General features: G+C 38.4%; 1 protein-coding gene across 1 annotated transcript in view; it reads right to left on the bottom strand.

Moving 5' to 3' along the window:
* nrg3b (neuregulin 3b) overlaps positions 1 to 18,205 on the bottom strand; it is a 202,627-nt gene that overhangs the window by 93,383 nt on the left and 91,039 nt on the right. The window contains exon 2 of the mRNA XM_067576593.1: positions 9,128 to 9,263. Coding sequence (XP_067432694.1) covers positions 9,128 to 9,263 — 136 coding nt within the window. The remainder of the gene's footprint in view (positions 1 to 9,127; positions 9,264 to 18,205) is intronic.

Genomic DNA, 18,205 nt, shown 5'->3' with positions numbered 1-18,205 from the left:
TAAATCACAGACTAACACTGTGTGAAAGCTTTAATTGTCTGCAGGCATGGTGGAGCGTGCCTGTCCTATGCTCATTAAGTCTTATAGCTTGAAAACCAAGGCAGCCTTTGTAAACTGAACGCATACACGTGACTCTTTCATCTGCAGTGTTGGTGACAGGCCTGCAGAATGTAAAATATAATGCTGAAAGAACCAAGTCAGTAGCAAAGTATGGCAAAATCAGTCATGTGTATGTACTGTGGTAGTCTGAGTAGTTATAAGAAGGATAATGTTCGGCTTGCAGATGTGTTTCGGAAGAAATTGCTCATATATTCAGAGATAATTGAAGATATACTGTTTACTTGTTGCCAGAAAAGGAGTGCATATTTTACACTAATTCAATATTTTAGGGAAACTTAACAAAAACTTAATGTGTCAACTGTACTCAGCATCGTCAAGGAAAGATATTTGGTCTTGGTCATGGGATTCTGCCAACAGGTAAGTCTACTCCAATGTTTATAATTGTGTTGCTTTCATACAGCTGCTGGGTGGGGTAGTGGGGGACATGGCCCATTGGCTTTAAGCCTGGAGAACGTCATCCCTAGCAGGATGGATCAGCAGAGGAGCGACGGCATCGTGGATTAGTGCAGCCTGTCAAGGTCTGATGGTGCAGTGACAATTTAATCGCTGAACTGGCTCCCCGTAGAAAAAGGAAGATGAGGGGAAGAAAAACAGGAAGGGAAAGTTAAGAGGCTGTGGTCTTCATTTATATGATTCATTTTGTCATATCAGATTCTGTTAATACTGCTGTCAACATCTCCTGGGTCCTGGGAGAAAAACATAAACAGGCTCATGGAGACACAGACAAACACGCACAGGCACTCTCAGCCTATCCTTAAGCTTAACCATACAGCAAACTACCAATAGAAATGTTTCTTTTCCTCATGGGGACTAGAGAATTGTAGAGTGTTTTTTTTTTCATTCTTTTTGTGGGATTTCATATTTTTCCTCATCAGGTTACACAAACATGTCCCCTAAGACATTTGGATGCACACACGCACACAACGTAAGCACTTTGCTTATGAAATACTGGTTTTACTAGTTACCCAGATAGGTCTTGGAGGAACAGACATAAAACAAATCAATGTTCATTTAAATGTGATCGAATGTCTTATGTCAGCATGGCTTTGGAAGAAGCAATCAAATGTGCAAATTTGGTCATGAATTATTCACGACAGCAGTCATTCATACCATTATGTGGCAATTATTTTAATGTCTGATCAATCAGAATCAATGCACAAAATATAATGTAAAGGATAAGCAATGATAGAGCATTTGGATGTAACTGCCATGGCAGGCGCACTATAAGTGAGTCAACAACTATTTTTTTTTTTTCTGCTTCTGGCCTCACACTAATGAGGGAAGACGTTACCATGGTGATAGTAGACACGAGCTACCTTGAGCTTTGCCAGGCTTTTAATGAACACGCGCACACAAGGACACACACACACAGGGGATAGTGATTTCATCCTCCATGCTGAGGAGAATAATAGTTAAACCATTAAATATGTACGGACATTTAACGGCATGGTCAAGCACACAGAAACCATTGGGGAGTGCCATGGCAGCCGAATGTTTACTATTTATGCCACATATCTTGCAACATCCTGTAGTCATGTCTCTCTCCCCTCGTTCCCCCGTCAGCCTCTTCGCAAGTAACTGTCCAATAAGGGCAAAAAATCCCAAAAAAATAATCTTAAAAGAAAAAGAACCCATTGGGAAAGTCAGACTTTTTCTTCTATAATCATCATTATTAAAAGGCAGCAACAGATCTCCTTTGCCTTTTCAACGTCTATCAAGGCATGACTTTGACTAAAACTATAATTAATGTGCTGAACGTGCACATTCTTTTCATGAACACCCATTATTACAGGATCATTATATCTATGTTTATACTTTTCTATACTGGTTTAATGTTTTAGACCTTTTTAGATCAATTACACATACATGCCTTGATACGTGCAATATTACAACATTAGAACAAAAGACATTAAAAGTTCCTACCAGTGGAGATTTAGATGGAAAACTGTCTTTCTTACTTACTACTTAATATGCAAAATGCATCCTGTTTAATTCTTATATAACTACTTTCTCAACTTTGGTCTGGAATAATAATTTTGAATTTTTACGTTATTAGTTTGGATTTGCATATCAATCAGGATGAAACAATATTCGAAACCCATAATAATGGATTTCAGAGTATAAAAAAAACAGCACCCATGCTCCATTTCTCTCAGTTTCTCTTTGGTGAGGAGGCATCATCAAGCTGTTTCAACTATAAATCTCACTTGCAGCAGCTTTGCATCATCTGTGCAACAAAAGCAAGCCTCTGTGTACTGTGTTGTTGATACAATGCCCATACAAGTTAGGAAACATTCTGTTGAAAGGGAGGCAAGTGTTTTCAGTGAAGGGAGACCATTTTCCTACTGATTTTTGCAAGAGAAATCTTTCTTATTTGAGTATTTTGCAGCCAGGATGATGGTACTGCAGAAAAATATCACTTTGATGAATTCATAAAGAATAAAAAAGAGCACCCGCATCATCCAACTCCACATACCAAATCAAGAATTGACACGTTGTCTGTATAGCAGACCCTGAGTACAGAATTCACAGCTTGTCAACGCCTGAATGTTACGACCATTTCTGTGTGTCACCAAAACACTACACAATGCTGCAGGTGGTGGCCAGAGATGCAGTGCGCCATCATTCCAGTTAATATAGTCCACAATACCCCTCCAACCGCAGCTAACTGCATGCTTTTGGGTTGTTGAGCACATGTCAAACTGATACTGCTGAGCCCTCACATCAAAGTCAAAACCCGCATCACTGAGCAGGTCCCATACTTTGAAACTAAAAACCTGTAAGAAATAATTGTATTGAAAAATGCATCAAGAACGCAACTCTATCTGGGGCTTATCATCAATAAAGGCTAATCTGAAATGAAGGGCATCCATGCAGAATGATCCTGACACAGTTATTTCCATAAGATATTATCGGGGGCCATAAGGTCCTATTTAGTCTCGGGGTCTAGGAGGACTTTAAGTGGCTGTGGCAAGCTCTGCTTCACTGACTTACCCACATGCCCTCCTGTAGTCCACAGACCTCACATACAGAGCTAACCTTTACACCACAAATTAACCTCCCAATATCTATGGACATGTTACAATTTTCTAAGGTTTTGAACCAAATAAAGTTAGACAATAATAATAATTTCTGCTCAGCAAATAGGATTTTTCTGTTTTGCTGGTGCATATGTGGTATTTTGCTGAACTGCCACGAACTTGGCTGTGCTTAAATAGAAGGAGAGAAAAAATATGTTTTGTGTCAGTAGTGATCATGCAACACTGAAATTCTAGTGTGAGGAATTAACATAATTTGCCCTTGTACTGCCTGCCCATAGAGATTATATCAAATGTGCATGGTGCAAGGCACAATCATATGCTATGTTTCGAGAGTTTTCCAAACAAAACACAGGAACAGATATTATTTAAACTCTTTTTGTGGATGATTTGTTAGGCAATTTCACATGTATCCCTCATTTGGGGAAAAAAATATCTTAAATCATTTTTTGTCATTACTTAACACACATGGGATGTGTGTTGTGACTGTTATTCTACAATAAACTATCAGGATGCACCATTATGCATGAAATGACAGTTGTGGAGGTAGCTGAATCCTCCATGGCGCTGTCGGGCACTGGCAGGTCCGAGCTGCATTGGCACAGCCAAAGTGTCCCAACAGTCAGCCGCAGGTACTGTTTGTCTCATCACGTACCAACACAGAATCCTTATACTGGGCAACAGTTCTCGTTGGACCACAGCAACATGTGTTATCTCTTCCAATTCTAATTTAATTTTAAGGTGCCATATATTCACTTGTGGTGATTCTCTACCTCTGGCACAACAATGTACTTTCCCCTTGGGGAGAAGCTTCTTTAGTGGCGGTTTTATTCCAGACTCACCATCTCAAAACTGTCTGAGCGCTGAACACCAGAACAGGAAAGCAAGTGAAATTATTGGGTATGACGGCCAGCTCTACTACACCTCCTGATAATGTATTCCTCCACCTTTGGCTTTTTCATATTTTCATAGAATATATGTATTCTACTTTTGTGCGCTCAGTGAGTCTGACATTGAGGGCCAATGAGATGTCATCATCTTAGTCTCTACTTTTCTAACTTGTATTGTGCATTTCAAAATCATGTTTCTCCTCCTCCTGAAGGCAGATTTGATACGAGGACAATATTGTGATTTATAATTATTCATGATTTGAAGCCTAATGTTTCAAATGAGACCAGTAATTTATTTTTTAGATTTCTGTGAAGCAAGTTGACACTGCATTGATATAGTATTGCTTTTCAACAGGAACGTGACTCATACTGTACAAGTAACGGAGACATTGGGGACAATTGTCTTATAGCTCAATATTTGTCTTATTAAAGTAAACATTTATACTCTTGCTCATCCACAGATTGACTGTTCAGTATGAGGCTGTATTCTCAAATCTCACATTTTATAATTGTTATGCATACAGTATAATACATACTGTCCAAAATGATTTTAACATTCTATAATATGTTTGGCTTCAATTTTTGGTCCTCTTAGGGAAAAACTTTAAGCACCTCTAATTTAAAAAGATTGAGACAGAAAAAATATATTTTTCAGTTTGATCTTTAAGTGATTCGTCTGCCATTTTCAACTAATCAAAGAAAGAAAATGTTGGGAAGGTCACTTAAGTAATGGCTTGGTTTAAAAGTCTTCGATCAACAATGTATTATTATTCCTCGTTATCTACACAGTCATACCTCTATATGTGGCCGTCATGTGTCAGGCCCCAAATACCTCAAGACCTCTGAATCTTTGTACATTTATTGTACTTAGTGTATAAGAAGCCACGACACTGATGTGAAAGTAGGTCTTAAACTCAAATTTGCATTTTTATTTTGGGAACCTTATTAGCATTGGCAAACATGAACATCCGGCAGAAGGGGGGGTGGGGGGGAGAAGGAGGAGGAGAAGGAGGAGGAGGAGAGTGAAGGAAATGTTTCATAACAAAATTAATTGATTCCCAAGTTCAAAATTGTGTTGGCATCCAATGATTCAAGTGTTCAAAGATTGTTCTGACATCTTTACTTGTCTAATGTTGGAAAAGATCCAACCATCTATTATGCTCTTTGCACTGTGGCCTGGAGGAGAAGATGACGTCGAAGGAGGCAGCAATCATTAAAGCTTTATTTTTCTGTACTTTAGAACAGACTGAGGAGATCAGCTGTTATTGTCATGAGGACACTGATCCGGCATTGCTTGGAGGGATTACTGATCAACACAAATACCTCCCGCACCTGAAACCTGAGTGTAATCATCTACCTTATATTCCTTCAAATAACAACTTTTTCTCTGTTTGTTGTATCCATAAATGTTGATGGACAATATCTTGATTTATCCTCATACACAATACCTCTGACAGGAAGAAGACCACAATCAACCAGCAGGATAATTTACTCTGTAGTGTAAATGGTTAATGTACAGCATTGTATGAATATAGTAATGGCACAGAAGCAGCTCCGCAGCGATCTGCAGGTTTCACATCATTGTTTTGGTTTAGGGCTCCATATGGTTGAATCTACAAAAAATAAAACCATGGGAAGCCATTTTCAGCAAGTAGTCTCACACAAGCTGACTGTACGTTACTTGCCCAGCATGAGATGGTGAAGATTTGAAGTAAACATACAGCTGGTGAAGAGAGTTGAACATTTAGCAAGCCAAAAAAGGACAAAATATTGTTATTCTCAGGAGTTGGTGGATCACACAAGAGATAAAAAAGGGCAAGTGAATATCGGACTTTGACAGAAAGATTTGAATACTCATCTGGTAAATGTGTAAGAAGGTAACTGTTTACTCAGTCATTATACTACAAGTTAATAGTATACAGTATCAGAGCAAAGTGTTTCTTAACACACACAACAAAAGGATTTCTTTTCGCAGAGCTCAAGACAGTTTTCTCAAATCACTGTTGAGAAAACTGTCTTGCCAAATTTCTAGAAATAATTCTTCAATTCCATGGGTTAAAATAATTTTGTACAGTGAAGAATGACTATTTTATCCATTTTATCTCATGCATGGACCATGAGACCCACACAATTTACACTTTTCACACACTCTCACACCACACGTCCATTTTCTCATACAGCGAAAAACAAATTCATAACTGATAATGTCGTGATGCGACACTGACAGTGACACAGACAGACAAGACAGAGCAGCACAGCACAACAGCGGCATCGTGCAGAAGTGAGTTATTCAGACCATCAAGGGGAAAGCAAGAAATATACACAAATATTGACAAATCTATTATGGCACGTGGGCAGGAGAGTGAGATACTATGGTTACGGGTTGACAGGTATGCAATGGTCATTTGTCTTATTTTATGAACTGGTCAGGTGTTACTCAGGATCTGTCAGTTTAAAGTTGTAGAGCTGGCCTATGCAGAGCAAGGTTAGTAAAGGTATTGCAGCACTAAACAAGGCCAGAGAGAGGTTGAGTGGGTCAATTTACCACAAATAATGATCATGTTATTATGAACAAAAATAAGTGCTACCCCCTGCCCCCTGAACAGGAACAAATCTCAATCCAAGCTAAACTCAAAAGTTGGCAGCCCTGTTTATTTCATGGAAGTAAAATAATCAGTTTAAGAGACTGAGTGTTTGGTATAAGTTCAATTGTTTCAACTCTACAGAATGAAGGATCTGCTGAGTGACTTTCTGCCCCCTAGCGGTCAAAAATCACTAAATGCAGCCTTAATGTAGACTTTAGGTTCAGTGTTTTTATTTCCAAACTATTTGTTGCAAGTTCTCTACAAAATCATTCACTTTTGTGATAATTGTTCTCCAAAGCACTTCTTTAAAACCACAAGTACACCTGGAGTTCCACCTGGTAGCAATGATATTGTACAACATCTACATGGAAGTGATTTTTGAGTAAAATTATTACATTTTCCAGACTTATTACCTGTACTTTTCTCACGCAAAAGCTTTCCATAAAAGTACTCACAAACCTGTAATCATTCTTTCATACAACAGGCACTCAGCTCGAGAGAAATTGGCAGACAGCGCCTCTAGGTTAGGCCCTCCAGTCTTTTCCTGAGTCCTATATTTAGTCATTCAACTGTCGCTAATTATAGCCTAGAGTGTAGTTGCTACAAGTCTTGGAGGATTCTTGATGTTGCTGTCACACAGGTGGTGCATTCTAAATGGTTGTGCCGGCCACCGTCATATGACATAAAACACACACTCAGATTTCCTCCTATCGTGTAATTACTCTCAGAGCCTTAGCTAGACTCATTCAGTGGAATCATATATAATATATTATCAAATATACAAGTATTGAGAACATGAAAACCTGAATCAGTAATGTTTGCTGCTATACAAAATTATATCTAATTACATATTTGTTCATTTTTTAGTTACTGTACTACTAAAATTGTAAAATAAATTGTACTTTATATTTTTTATAATATTATAATAACTCTAAACTATCTCTGATAATAAATAATGTGATTGATTTAATTATGTTAGTGAGTTTTAATTAAATGCACCTTTTTCCTGACTTTTTTCCAACTTCTTTTACCTAACATTTACTTTTCTAAGAGGCTTGATTCATGCTCATGCGTCATTTATACCTTTTCTTTTTCAGATGAAGATTTAGGCCCTTTAATTCCAGGTAGGTGTACTAATGAGCTGTTTTTCAATTCAGCACCATTCAGCACAAGTCTTCCCTCAGAGAAAATTTCTTATCATGTATTTTTAAAGTGATGTATTTTTAACGTGGTATTTCAGAGTGATTGCAGACTTGAAGTGGTAGTGTATTGGCCCACAAGGGGGGTGGGGTGTGTGTGTGTGTGTGGGGGGGGGGGGGGGGGGGGGCAGACATGTCGGAATGTACAAAGAAGAGAGAATAAATACATATATTTCCTATATACATACTATTACATATGCATGATTAGAAGCGTGCTTTCCTTGCGTAATGTTACTCTCATGAGTGTGGTTTTTGCACGACAATAAAAACACATTACATTTATTGGCTAACATTACAGTAATGATAGCTAACAGAATATGCTGCTGCTGTTAAACTTATGAACTCTATTATTTGTTTGCTGCAAATCATTATTTTATACCATTTACTTAATTCTATCATCTATACTACATATACACAATCAGATTGAATCTTCTGCTATTGTTGGCTCTCTATCATAAAATTTGAAGAAACGTATTGTAAAAGTATATGCTTGCTAATAGGCAAATAAGTTGTCAAATGCATTACATATAGTCTAGGACTGTGTCTGTTGATTCAATAAATTGAATCTAGTTAATTGACAACATTTTACTTGCACCTGCCACATTAGTTGTGTCAAAGTCTGCCTCAGGTATATTTATAGGAATTACTTCTATTTATTCTGTTGGGCAGTCAGAGTGTGAGTGACGGTCTGAGTGAAACAAAAGGGGAAAAAAGGAAAGGAAAAAAAATCTGTTGCTTTTAAGTAAGATCAAAGAAGAATCTTGCAAGAGCCCCTTTTCTTTACACCTACCATTAAAAAGTGCCTCATACAGAAGAGGTCATATCATACAACACGTATGTCAAGGTTAATACATGAGGAGAAAGCTGTTTTATAAAACTGACATCACTATTAGAAGGAACCAAAATGAAGACAGAGGTTTGATCACGCTTCCACTCCATGTGCTTCCTAGTTGGATCTACATGGTAACATATCTTTCCATTTGTGTAGTTTGGTTGTGCGGATCAGGGACTCAGCTGCGTCTAATGCGACCAAAGCATCTCTGATCCCTCGGTTAGTGGTTTGGGTGATTATAGACATTCAGTGCATTTTAGGTGCATTTGCACAACGATTTTCCTGTGCTTCATCACTCTAAGAACACAATCTGCCAGGATGAAAAAAAAAAAGTTACTTGAATGAAAATGACCCCGAGGTTACTGATTGGAGGGGATGGGCAAATAGAGGAAATGTCAATGCCAAAGAAAACTAAATGCTTCACTCACACATACACACATACACACAGTGCCATCACACTCACCTGCAGTGTCTGTGAACCCCAGCCACGGTTTCAATGATTGAGCACTCTCCCTCATTTAGACAAAAGGCCAGGTCCTTGTCTTCCACACATGGCTTGAAGACCTCGGAGCGTAGACTAGGAAGTGTGGGGGCCATTGCTGAAAACAAAAAGAGAAAGGGAGACAGATTTAGTTACTGTTAGACAGAACAAGTAAAAAAGATCATTTCTCTCATTCTTTCAACTTTGTATCTCAAATCATAGCTAATTCGCACAGGAACGTTTCTCACTTCTTTAATCTCTTTGATGTGCTACTGCACATGCCATTATGTTTTAGTATACATATATGGTGATTTCTTTTTATACTGAGATGAAAGCTTTTCTCAGACAGAAATAGAAGACTTCAGTCCTTGTTGTTTTCTGAAACTCAATGAGCTAAAGGCAGGATAGCCTGGGGAACACCTTTTTTCAGTATAGAGTGAGAGAAATGAAAAATTCCTGCTTGATAGTTTGAAAGTTGGACCTGCAATAGAGGAAGCTAAGTAATGGACTGCAATCACACACTTGACTATCAGTACCGCACTGCTTTTTGTGGATGTGTTCTATTAGTTGATTTTATTAAACATTTGTACTCTATTCCATGTTTTTAACCACAATTCCTCAGTGAATTTCTTGGTTTGCTGCTTTAATAAACACAGAAATAAATTACAGACGTAAGGAAGTGAAACGATAATATGTTAGTACTCCACTACACAGAGACAGAACAGAGAGAGATGGGTCTGGTGATGTAGCTTTAATTCTCTTCTTCAAGTCTGACCCTGAGCTGCTCTCACATAAAGAGCATGGCTGCCATGTACAAGCACTGCAATGCAGGGTTCTCCACCCTGTGAAATATGCACAGCTGTCAGGCATGTGGTCACAGTGATATATAAATGTTGTGTGCTAGCATGTGCAACCACACGCTAATGTATGCAAAATCCTTCATGCACAAGTACACATATTGACGCGCACACACACACACACACACACACACACACAGTGACAGAAATTATTACTCAGATGATTGTTCACTCCATCATGTAGTCAAGTATTGAAAATTGGATTGACTGGTATTGTGCTCAATATCTTGCCAATACAATTGCATGACACATCTGATTCTGCTTACATCCATTTATATTATGCGCATAAACACACTATTGAAATGCACACTCACACAATCACACATACACACCATATTCTCGTAATTGTCATTCTGTCCCTATTTCTATCATCCGTTTGCTTGAGTCTGGCGCATCTTTGATGCCCAGTCTGCTTTGTGTGCCACACTTCTGTTGGCCAATGGCCTTCTTTCAGCTGGAGCTCTAGTGAACAATCGCATGTGGCAGAATAAAAACTCTCTAATCCGTTTGTTGCGCCCCAGTGTCCAGTTCAATCTATGTTTTGTTTATGGCCATTGATCGATAAATCTGGGGCTCTTGATGTAAGGCCCAGGAGATGATGAGAGATCAGAGGGAACACAAAAAGAGATATGTGTAGCTCCTGGGGCCGACCAAGACTCCACTCTGTCAGAGTAATAACTTTGGGAGATATCATTTAAATCACGTACTGTAGAGGCTGTAGAAGACAATGGGACATCTTTCTAATGTTAAACTGTATTTTAAAGTACAGAAAAGGTTCACGTTCTGTTATATGTCTTGCCTTTTGCTTGCTACGCAGAATAATTTTTGGATCACTTCTTATTATCAGCCCCACGTGTGTGTGTGTGTGTGTGTGCATATGAAAGTAGGCCTCGAACCCGAGCTGACTCTGTTACTCTCTAGGCTTTAAAAGACACTGGATTACATCGTGTAATATTAATTCCACAAATTCCCACAGCGAAATGTTCAAAGGGTTATCTATTCCAAGATGCAACTTTAAGAATAGAAAATAGAACACAACATCCCCCTGTGGTATGCATGTCCCCGGCAATAATTGTCATGGCGTTTAAAGTCCCTCATAGATTTTTATTCAGACTGCAGCAGTGACCACATGTGAGAAAAAGCATGTTTGATCTATACAAATACTGCTATGTTAGGTCAGTAGTTCAGGGTTTAAGCACATGAAACAGAGCTTTTTCTGACAAAAGAGAAAATTGATTGTGCACTATAAGCTAAACCATTGATATATTATTTACATTAGAAAAGCCAAGGTCATGCAGATATCAGACAACCTTTTAGTAAGTGTATCGCAAGTAATCTTATCTTTACGGAAACGTTTCAAAAACTTTTTTTCCTCCTTGTAATAAAAGTGGTTCAAGTACAGCATCACTTCATTTACCACATGTTGGTAGAGGAGCAGAGGGGTAGGATGTGAACTACAGAAGGTCACTGTTGTTCCAGTGACACAATGGCACTTTGAGAATCGATGATGATGTATGATGTCTCCATATATTTTTTTCACGAGGGACAAAGCTCTCACAGTACCCAAGTCTACAGCACCACCTTTTGTATATTGGTGCTCTTTTTCAGGTACTGAATGTGCCAGTTTCACAGCCAGAGGGAGGGAGGCTGACATGGGTATCTTAAATTAAACATATTATGGCATACTTTAAATGTGCAAAGGAATTCCAGAATAGCTGATCTTTCAAATGTCCTGCGGTTTTTAATATTGCACAAACCTGCGCCCAGTGAATCATTTGACCTATGCAACACGTGAAAGAAATTACATACATCCCAGCCTGCTCTCTTATTTCCTTAAAAGGAAATAAGGAAATAAGAGAGCAGAAAAATATTTGAGCCTCTTACCTGTCATTTTACAAGATTAAGACTCTGCTATTCTTCAGTGGGTGCAAGGTCTACAAACAAACAGCCTGTACTGACTACCTCTCAAAAATCTGCAAAAATCCCTCTTAAGACTCCATTCTCCACTCCTTTAGCCTGTTGGCCACATCAAGGAACAAGTCATCTTCAGATGTGTTTGGCCTTGAGCAATACAGGCTGTCAATTTCTTATAGGTTCCCTTTTCATCACTGTGACAGGCAAGAAATAGTAAAAGAAAAAATCTGCACCATTGCGAGCACAACTCGGGCAGTTTTGAATGAGCACCTGCCAAACAGGATCCTGTTCATATGTTCTTTAAACATCCCCCTATCAGAGGTTACAAGTTAATGAAGCAATTAGACAATTTCTTGAATGTATTAGAGCAGAACGGTGAAAATCTGTTTCTTTATGTTTTGACCTGATGTTTTTTTATTGTTATTTCTTGACTATCAAGGCACTGACCCTGAATAGATCAGTGTTCACTCTGCAATTGGTCCAAAACTGTCAGACCATGTACCAAGTATTTTTTCAGACAACAGATGTTCGCACTCTTTTTTTTATACCAAACCAGAACTGAAAGCACACCACAGTTTTTAAATCACTCTTTGTCTTCATTACTGAGCTAATAGCTGAAAAATGATGTGTCCCTTGCTTTTAGTTATTATTAAGATGTAGTGTCATGACTAATTATGAAAAACATACAAGTCATCATTAGGTCCATTTATCAACACTTTTAATGAAGCCTTTCACACAAAAAAAACAAAAAAAACCCAATCTCTCAGTGCAAGCCTCTAGCAAAATCTATGAAACTCAGACTGCTAGGTAGCTGAAACCATGGTGGAAAATGTGCTAATAAATGGCAGCTGCAGTGGGAGCGTGATTCATCCTGGACTCTTTGAAATCATTTTCACGTCTCTCACTCTCCCCGTTGCACAAAGGCAATCCAGATTGCTGATTCCCAAGGTAACTTTCAAGGAATCCACTGGCTGGGGATCACAGATTCAGATGATGCTGGAGAGATCAGAGCTATCTGAAAGGAATACGGAGGCCATAGTGCGTCTTCTCACTTGTAATGAATCACTTTTAATCCGTATCTTAATGTCCAACTGTTTAAAATATGTATAAGATTCATTTCACTCTGAAACTAACCATTATCTCTGATGGGGGGATATCATTACATGCAGATATGTTATTGTGACACAAAGGTTACAATAACTCCACAGGAAAAAAAGAAAATCCCACTGAGTTAAAACTGAAGGTACTGAATGAAAATAGAGCTTGATGCATTGTATATTATTATCACAAGATCTGGTAATTATTGAAAAAGAAGCATGGGAGTCAGACAAATAATCTTTTCTTATAGTAAAATGAAAAAGATGACAATGAAGATCAATTAGTACATTTTTTTTAAGAATACATACAGATACAGCCAATGAAAGTGCACGAAAGCATGCCAGTGTCTGCAGTCAGAATATTAGTGAAGGAAGGATCTGAAGAGTTTTGTAACCACTGAGACATTTTCAAGGTTCTGCTAGGAACAGATCATTTGAGAGTATGTAACACAATCTGCTTCAGAACATACAATATTTATACCATTTGGACAAGACACAGTTTTATAAAACAAAACATGTCTTGACTGAGCCATAAAAATGTGGGCATCGCTTCTTTACACCCTATGATTATCTTAAATGGAATAAATGGTGAATGCTTGATTCATAATGGTTTGTTCCTGTTGTTGTCAGTGGCATATGTCACCTCAGTTTCACAGTCCCACTTTCACTTTTTAGCTCACACTTTCAACTGCAAATTATAGTTCGGCTGAAAGCGGTGGTTACATTACAATTTTCGCAGCCTTAATTCAAAATACAAACTCTTTTAAAAATGTTACTGTCACAAAAATAGTGAAGTTGTGTTATCACATTAGATATATTATTATTGTCTGCATGTACGTCATTTGCACATATACCCACAGTATATGGATGTACTGTAGACAGAGCTTTGCTTGGTATAGCTTTCTGCTCTGCTGCACCACACTTGTGGAACAGGGGGCAGCACAGACCCTGGTCTCTTTTAAAAAAGGTTTAAAAGCCTTTCTGTTCAGGAAGGCTTTTTCATCTTAACTCTTATTACTATTTTCTTTATGCTGTGTGTTCTATGTTATTAATACTGTAGCATTTTGAGTTTGACTATGAATGAAAAGTGCGGCACCAATTAAATGTATTATTTATTTATTATTACAGACAACACAAGAGACAATTCCATTTACAACTGTAGCATTTTCCTTCTATGGCTTCCTTCTAATGTGCTCATTAGTGTTCTTGTGCTGAGCCTTATCCCCCAGGAGACAGTGGTCGGGAGAGAACTGCCTGTGTTTACTGCAGCAGACATCAAAGAGGGCCTTACTACGTAAAGGGAGGGTCCTCAGAGAGCCTGCTGATTGCTTACCCATCATGTTCCGCTGCCTTTTGGACAGAACTATATTCAGAGAAATATACAGTGGCTCCAGTATGGACAACACATTGCACTTGACAATGCCATCTGTCACAATGGAAATGACTGGATACTGGTTTCTTTTTTTTTTTTCTGAAGCAGTCTACCAACCTCTGCAGCAGGAATATAGAAATAGTTTATCACTGGAATCCTTATTAAAACGCCTGCATGCAGAGAGGATAAATGATCAGTGTTTCAAGCCTTGAAAAAAAAAAGCAAAACATGTTGATACAGTTTTAGAGAAAACCTTCCTTCACACAATAACATATGAAAAAAGTGCCTAACATATGGTTAGGATAGTCCAACTCCAAAACACACATCAAAGAATGCTACAAGAAGTCATTCCTGCCATCAGTCTGTACAACGCTCTCCTGTGTGTCGAGAGAGGGGGCTCCTCTGACACTGAAGACAGACTTTTATTTTAGTTTATTACATTGTCCATCACATCTCTTGTATTTCAGATTCATAGTTTTATAATTGTTGGGGTACTGTCTGTATATGCTGTTGTCATATGTATGTATATGCAGGTATCAATATTTAATAAATGCAATTCTGACATCCATGGACAATCATGCACCTTACTACCATCTATCTATCTATCTATCTATCTATCTATCTATCTATCTATCTATCTATCTATCTATCTATCTATCTATCTATCTGTCTGTCTGTCTATCTATCTATCTAATCTCATGTTTGGAGCAATAATTTTGCCTCCTAAAAGTGAAGATGTGAATCCTGTGTACAGGGCAATAGCAGCTAAGCTAACGCTAATGCTTGCAATGCTACAGTAGTTACAGCTGCTTAATGCTACACATGTAGCAGGCGCAGTGCTGCCACAAAGCTCTTTCTGACCAACAGACAATTTCCTTCTCAGCAAGCCACTAACAAGCAGAGACTGTATTCTGCATAAAGAAGTCTAATTTCACTAGTGTGACAAAATGTTTTGCCATTTTTTTAAGCAAATGTAACAAATATATGTAATACCATGCTTATGCATGTAATTGAACTGCTGCCAAAGTCAACAATCTGATTTCAAGCACTAGCTACAGTAAGCTAGCATTTTTGTTTGACAGTTAACTCCCATGAAAGTAATCTATTCAAACTATCGCACAACACATGGCAAAACACATATACTATATATGTTACATAAGCTTCACAGTAACTAGCAGGGACATAAACAGCATACATGAATATTTAAACTGAAAAAATACATTAAACTAGTGGGCCTTGAAATATAAGGCTGTAGGCGACATGTTCAACAAAAACAGAGGAAAGAGTAAGAACTAGAGTTGCTTTACAGCCATGAATAGCCAATACTTACTAACAGAAAAAACACATGGCCACTACAGTATGAACCTACAGTTCAGTGGCATAACCTTGTAACACAAACACACATACAGACATACACACAGAAACATGCACATAAATACTATACTATATGTTTTGCATGATCATCAAGACGACAGGCCTTGGGAGACCTTCTGTCCCTGACATGACACAAACAAATAGTAGCTGACCCTCGGGACAGTTGGTTAAAGGTGGCAGTCGCTGCCTGTAAGCAGGGTTAAAGAGCACATGGCCATGGTCGCCATGACAGCCTAGTGATAGGCACTCAGTGGGACATTTGTCAAAGGTACTCACGTTGGCCTTCACTCTACTCCCACTGGTGGTGGCTGTTAAGTGTCAGGCTGTAACATACAGCTTATACTATACCTTAATCCTATGATTATTTTGCATATGTTCAAACAAGAACTTTTTTTTCCATTTCAGGGAAAGCAGATATGGAGGTTTTTGCATGGTTCGAAAAAGAAAATGGAGAATTTAATCCCACTTCAACCTAGAGTGCCTTCAGGAGTTCGAAGTGCTGTTTTGTTCTAATAGCATCATTATTAGATAAACTAAATAGGATTTTCAAAACGTTCTAAATGACAGGTCCAAAGCAGCAGGTTAATAAACTAGACCCCAGAAGACATCAAATATCCATTAAACCTTAAAGGAACAATTCACTGCTGAAAGAAAAGTTTTAATTATCTCCATTATCTCCTGACCCCATGTCAGCTGAATCTTGATTAAAGTTTGGATGACCACCGTACACCGTACACAACAATTGAGCCCCCGCAGTTCCACCCTACAGCCTTCTCCCACACCAGCTCCGAGCAGATCATAAAGTGACCATGAAATTTCTCTCAACAACCCACACAACATAGTGCAAATGTTTTACAGCCAAGAGACTTCACTGTAAGCCCGAAACGCCTGTACTGTGCTCTACCAGAAGGCCCAGCTTGCTTGTTGTGTGATGTGCTCTTTACCTCTGTTGGAGGTGCAATGTGTCTGCACTGTCAGAGACTAGTAGACGAGTGTACAGACATCAGGGGAGCTAGGGTTGACACAGGAGGGAGAACTGAATTTTGGATAGGACTGATTCTTCAAGATAGCATAGAAAAATTCTCTGAATCCATTTGAAGCATTATTTTCACCTAAGACATTAAATTGATGTACTTTATTACAAAAGTACTCTTAAGAGAATACACAAGCACACTGATTAAATGAAAATATGACCCATATTGTCAGGTTATTATCAGCACCGTGCCCAAACTTAATGCTTTTCTAAAGGTGTCCAGAGGGGCTTTTCGAAGATAACTTGCCTCCTCAGTTGCACATCTTTCTGACTCAGTGGTGGTAATGAAGTCACAATGCCAACAGACTTCAAATGCCGATCATAACAGTGGCATCACGACAAGAGGCAGCAGTGACTCCACTTCTTTTGGCCTGCAGATCCTCCTGCAGCTTGGTTATCAAGGTCAAAATGAAACTGTTGAATGCTACTGCGTCCCTGTTTAAGATATGAATCAGAAATGATGTTTGTAAGAATACTCAAACACAATATAACATTATTAGATGCAATTCCTCCTCTGCTAATTTGTCTTCACAAACCGTACATGGTAATAAGGAACTAGACAGATGATTTATCCTGATTAATTGATTGTAATTTGTGGTGTAATTATCATAATATACCACCAGGAGGGACACAATGATGTTACTGCTCATGATCTCAGAAATGAAACAAACATGAAATTTTCTGTACTGTATGTGGTGCCTGTTATTCCACTGATATTTGTAATGTGTTTAAGCCATATTTCTTTATCTTGTGACAGCTTTGTTTGTTGTTTTTCAGATGCCTTTGTAATTGGGTATGATCTATGTTACAGCAATATGTGTTACACATCACATTAGCTTAACGACTATGATGTAGATGCAAGCACCAGTGGCCGTGTACGTCCATTCACTTGGGGGTAAACTCGTAAAAGCTGTTAAGTGTGGGATGAGTGCTTCTACCTCATAGTCAACAGTGGGTGATGTACTTATATGCCATTATCTCCATTACTTACAGAGAAAATAACAGAATAACCAGCAACTGGGGAAATAAATGTGAATCTATCAAATGTATATTTAATGAGCAAGGTCGCCTTAGTGCTTTTACCACGGTAATGACATTAAATTTAGATTTGGATTCCAGGACAGGACACGCAAGAAATGAGACCCAAATTAAAGCTTTGCTGGAGTTTTGCTGAAATATACATACCTGTGGTGTTGCTCGAGGAAGGACCAAGTAATTGATAATTCATCACTGTTTACAAATGGGACACCATGAAAGCAGCTGTGAAACTAAAGAAAAACACACAACGCTCGCATGCAAATGTGCAAGAAGGCGTGACAGAAGAGGACAGACTTATAAAATAAATGCATGTATGAGGGCTTATGTACTTTTGACAGAACACATTTATATATAAAGAAGTACACTTGGATATTA

Source organism: Thunnus thynnus, chromosome 20 (assembly GCF_963924715.1).
Source record: "Thunnus thynnus chromosome 20, fThuThy2.1, whole genome shotgun sequence".
Lineage (NCBI taxonomy): Eukaryota > Metazoa > Chordata > Actinopteri > Scombriformes > Scombridae > Thunnus > Thunnus thynnus.
The sequence above is the reverse complement of the archived record's forward strand: the minus strand, read 5'-3'. Positions and strand labels throughout refer to the sequence as shown.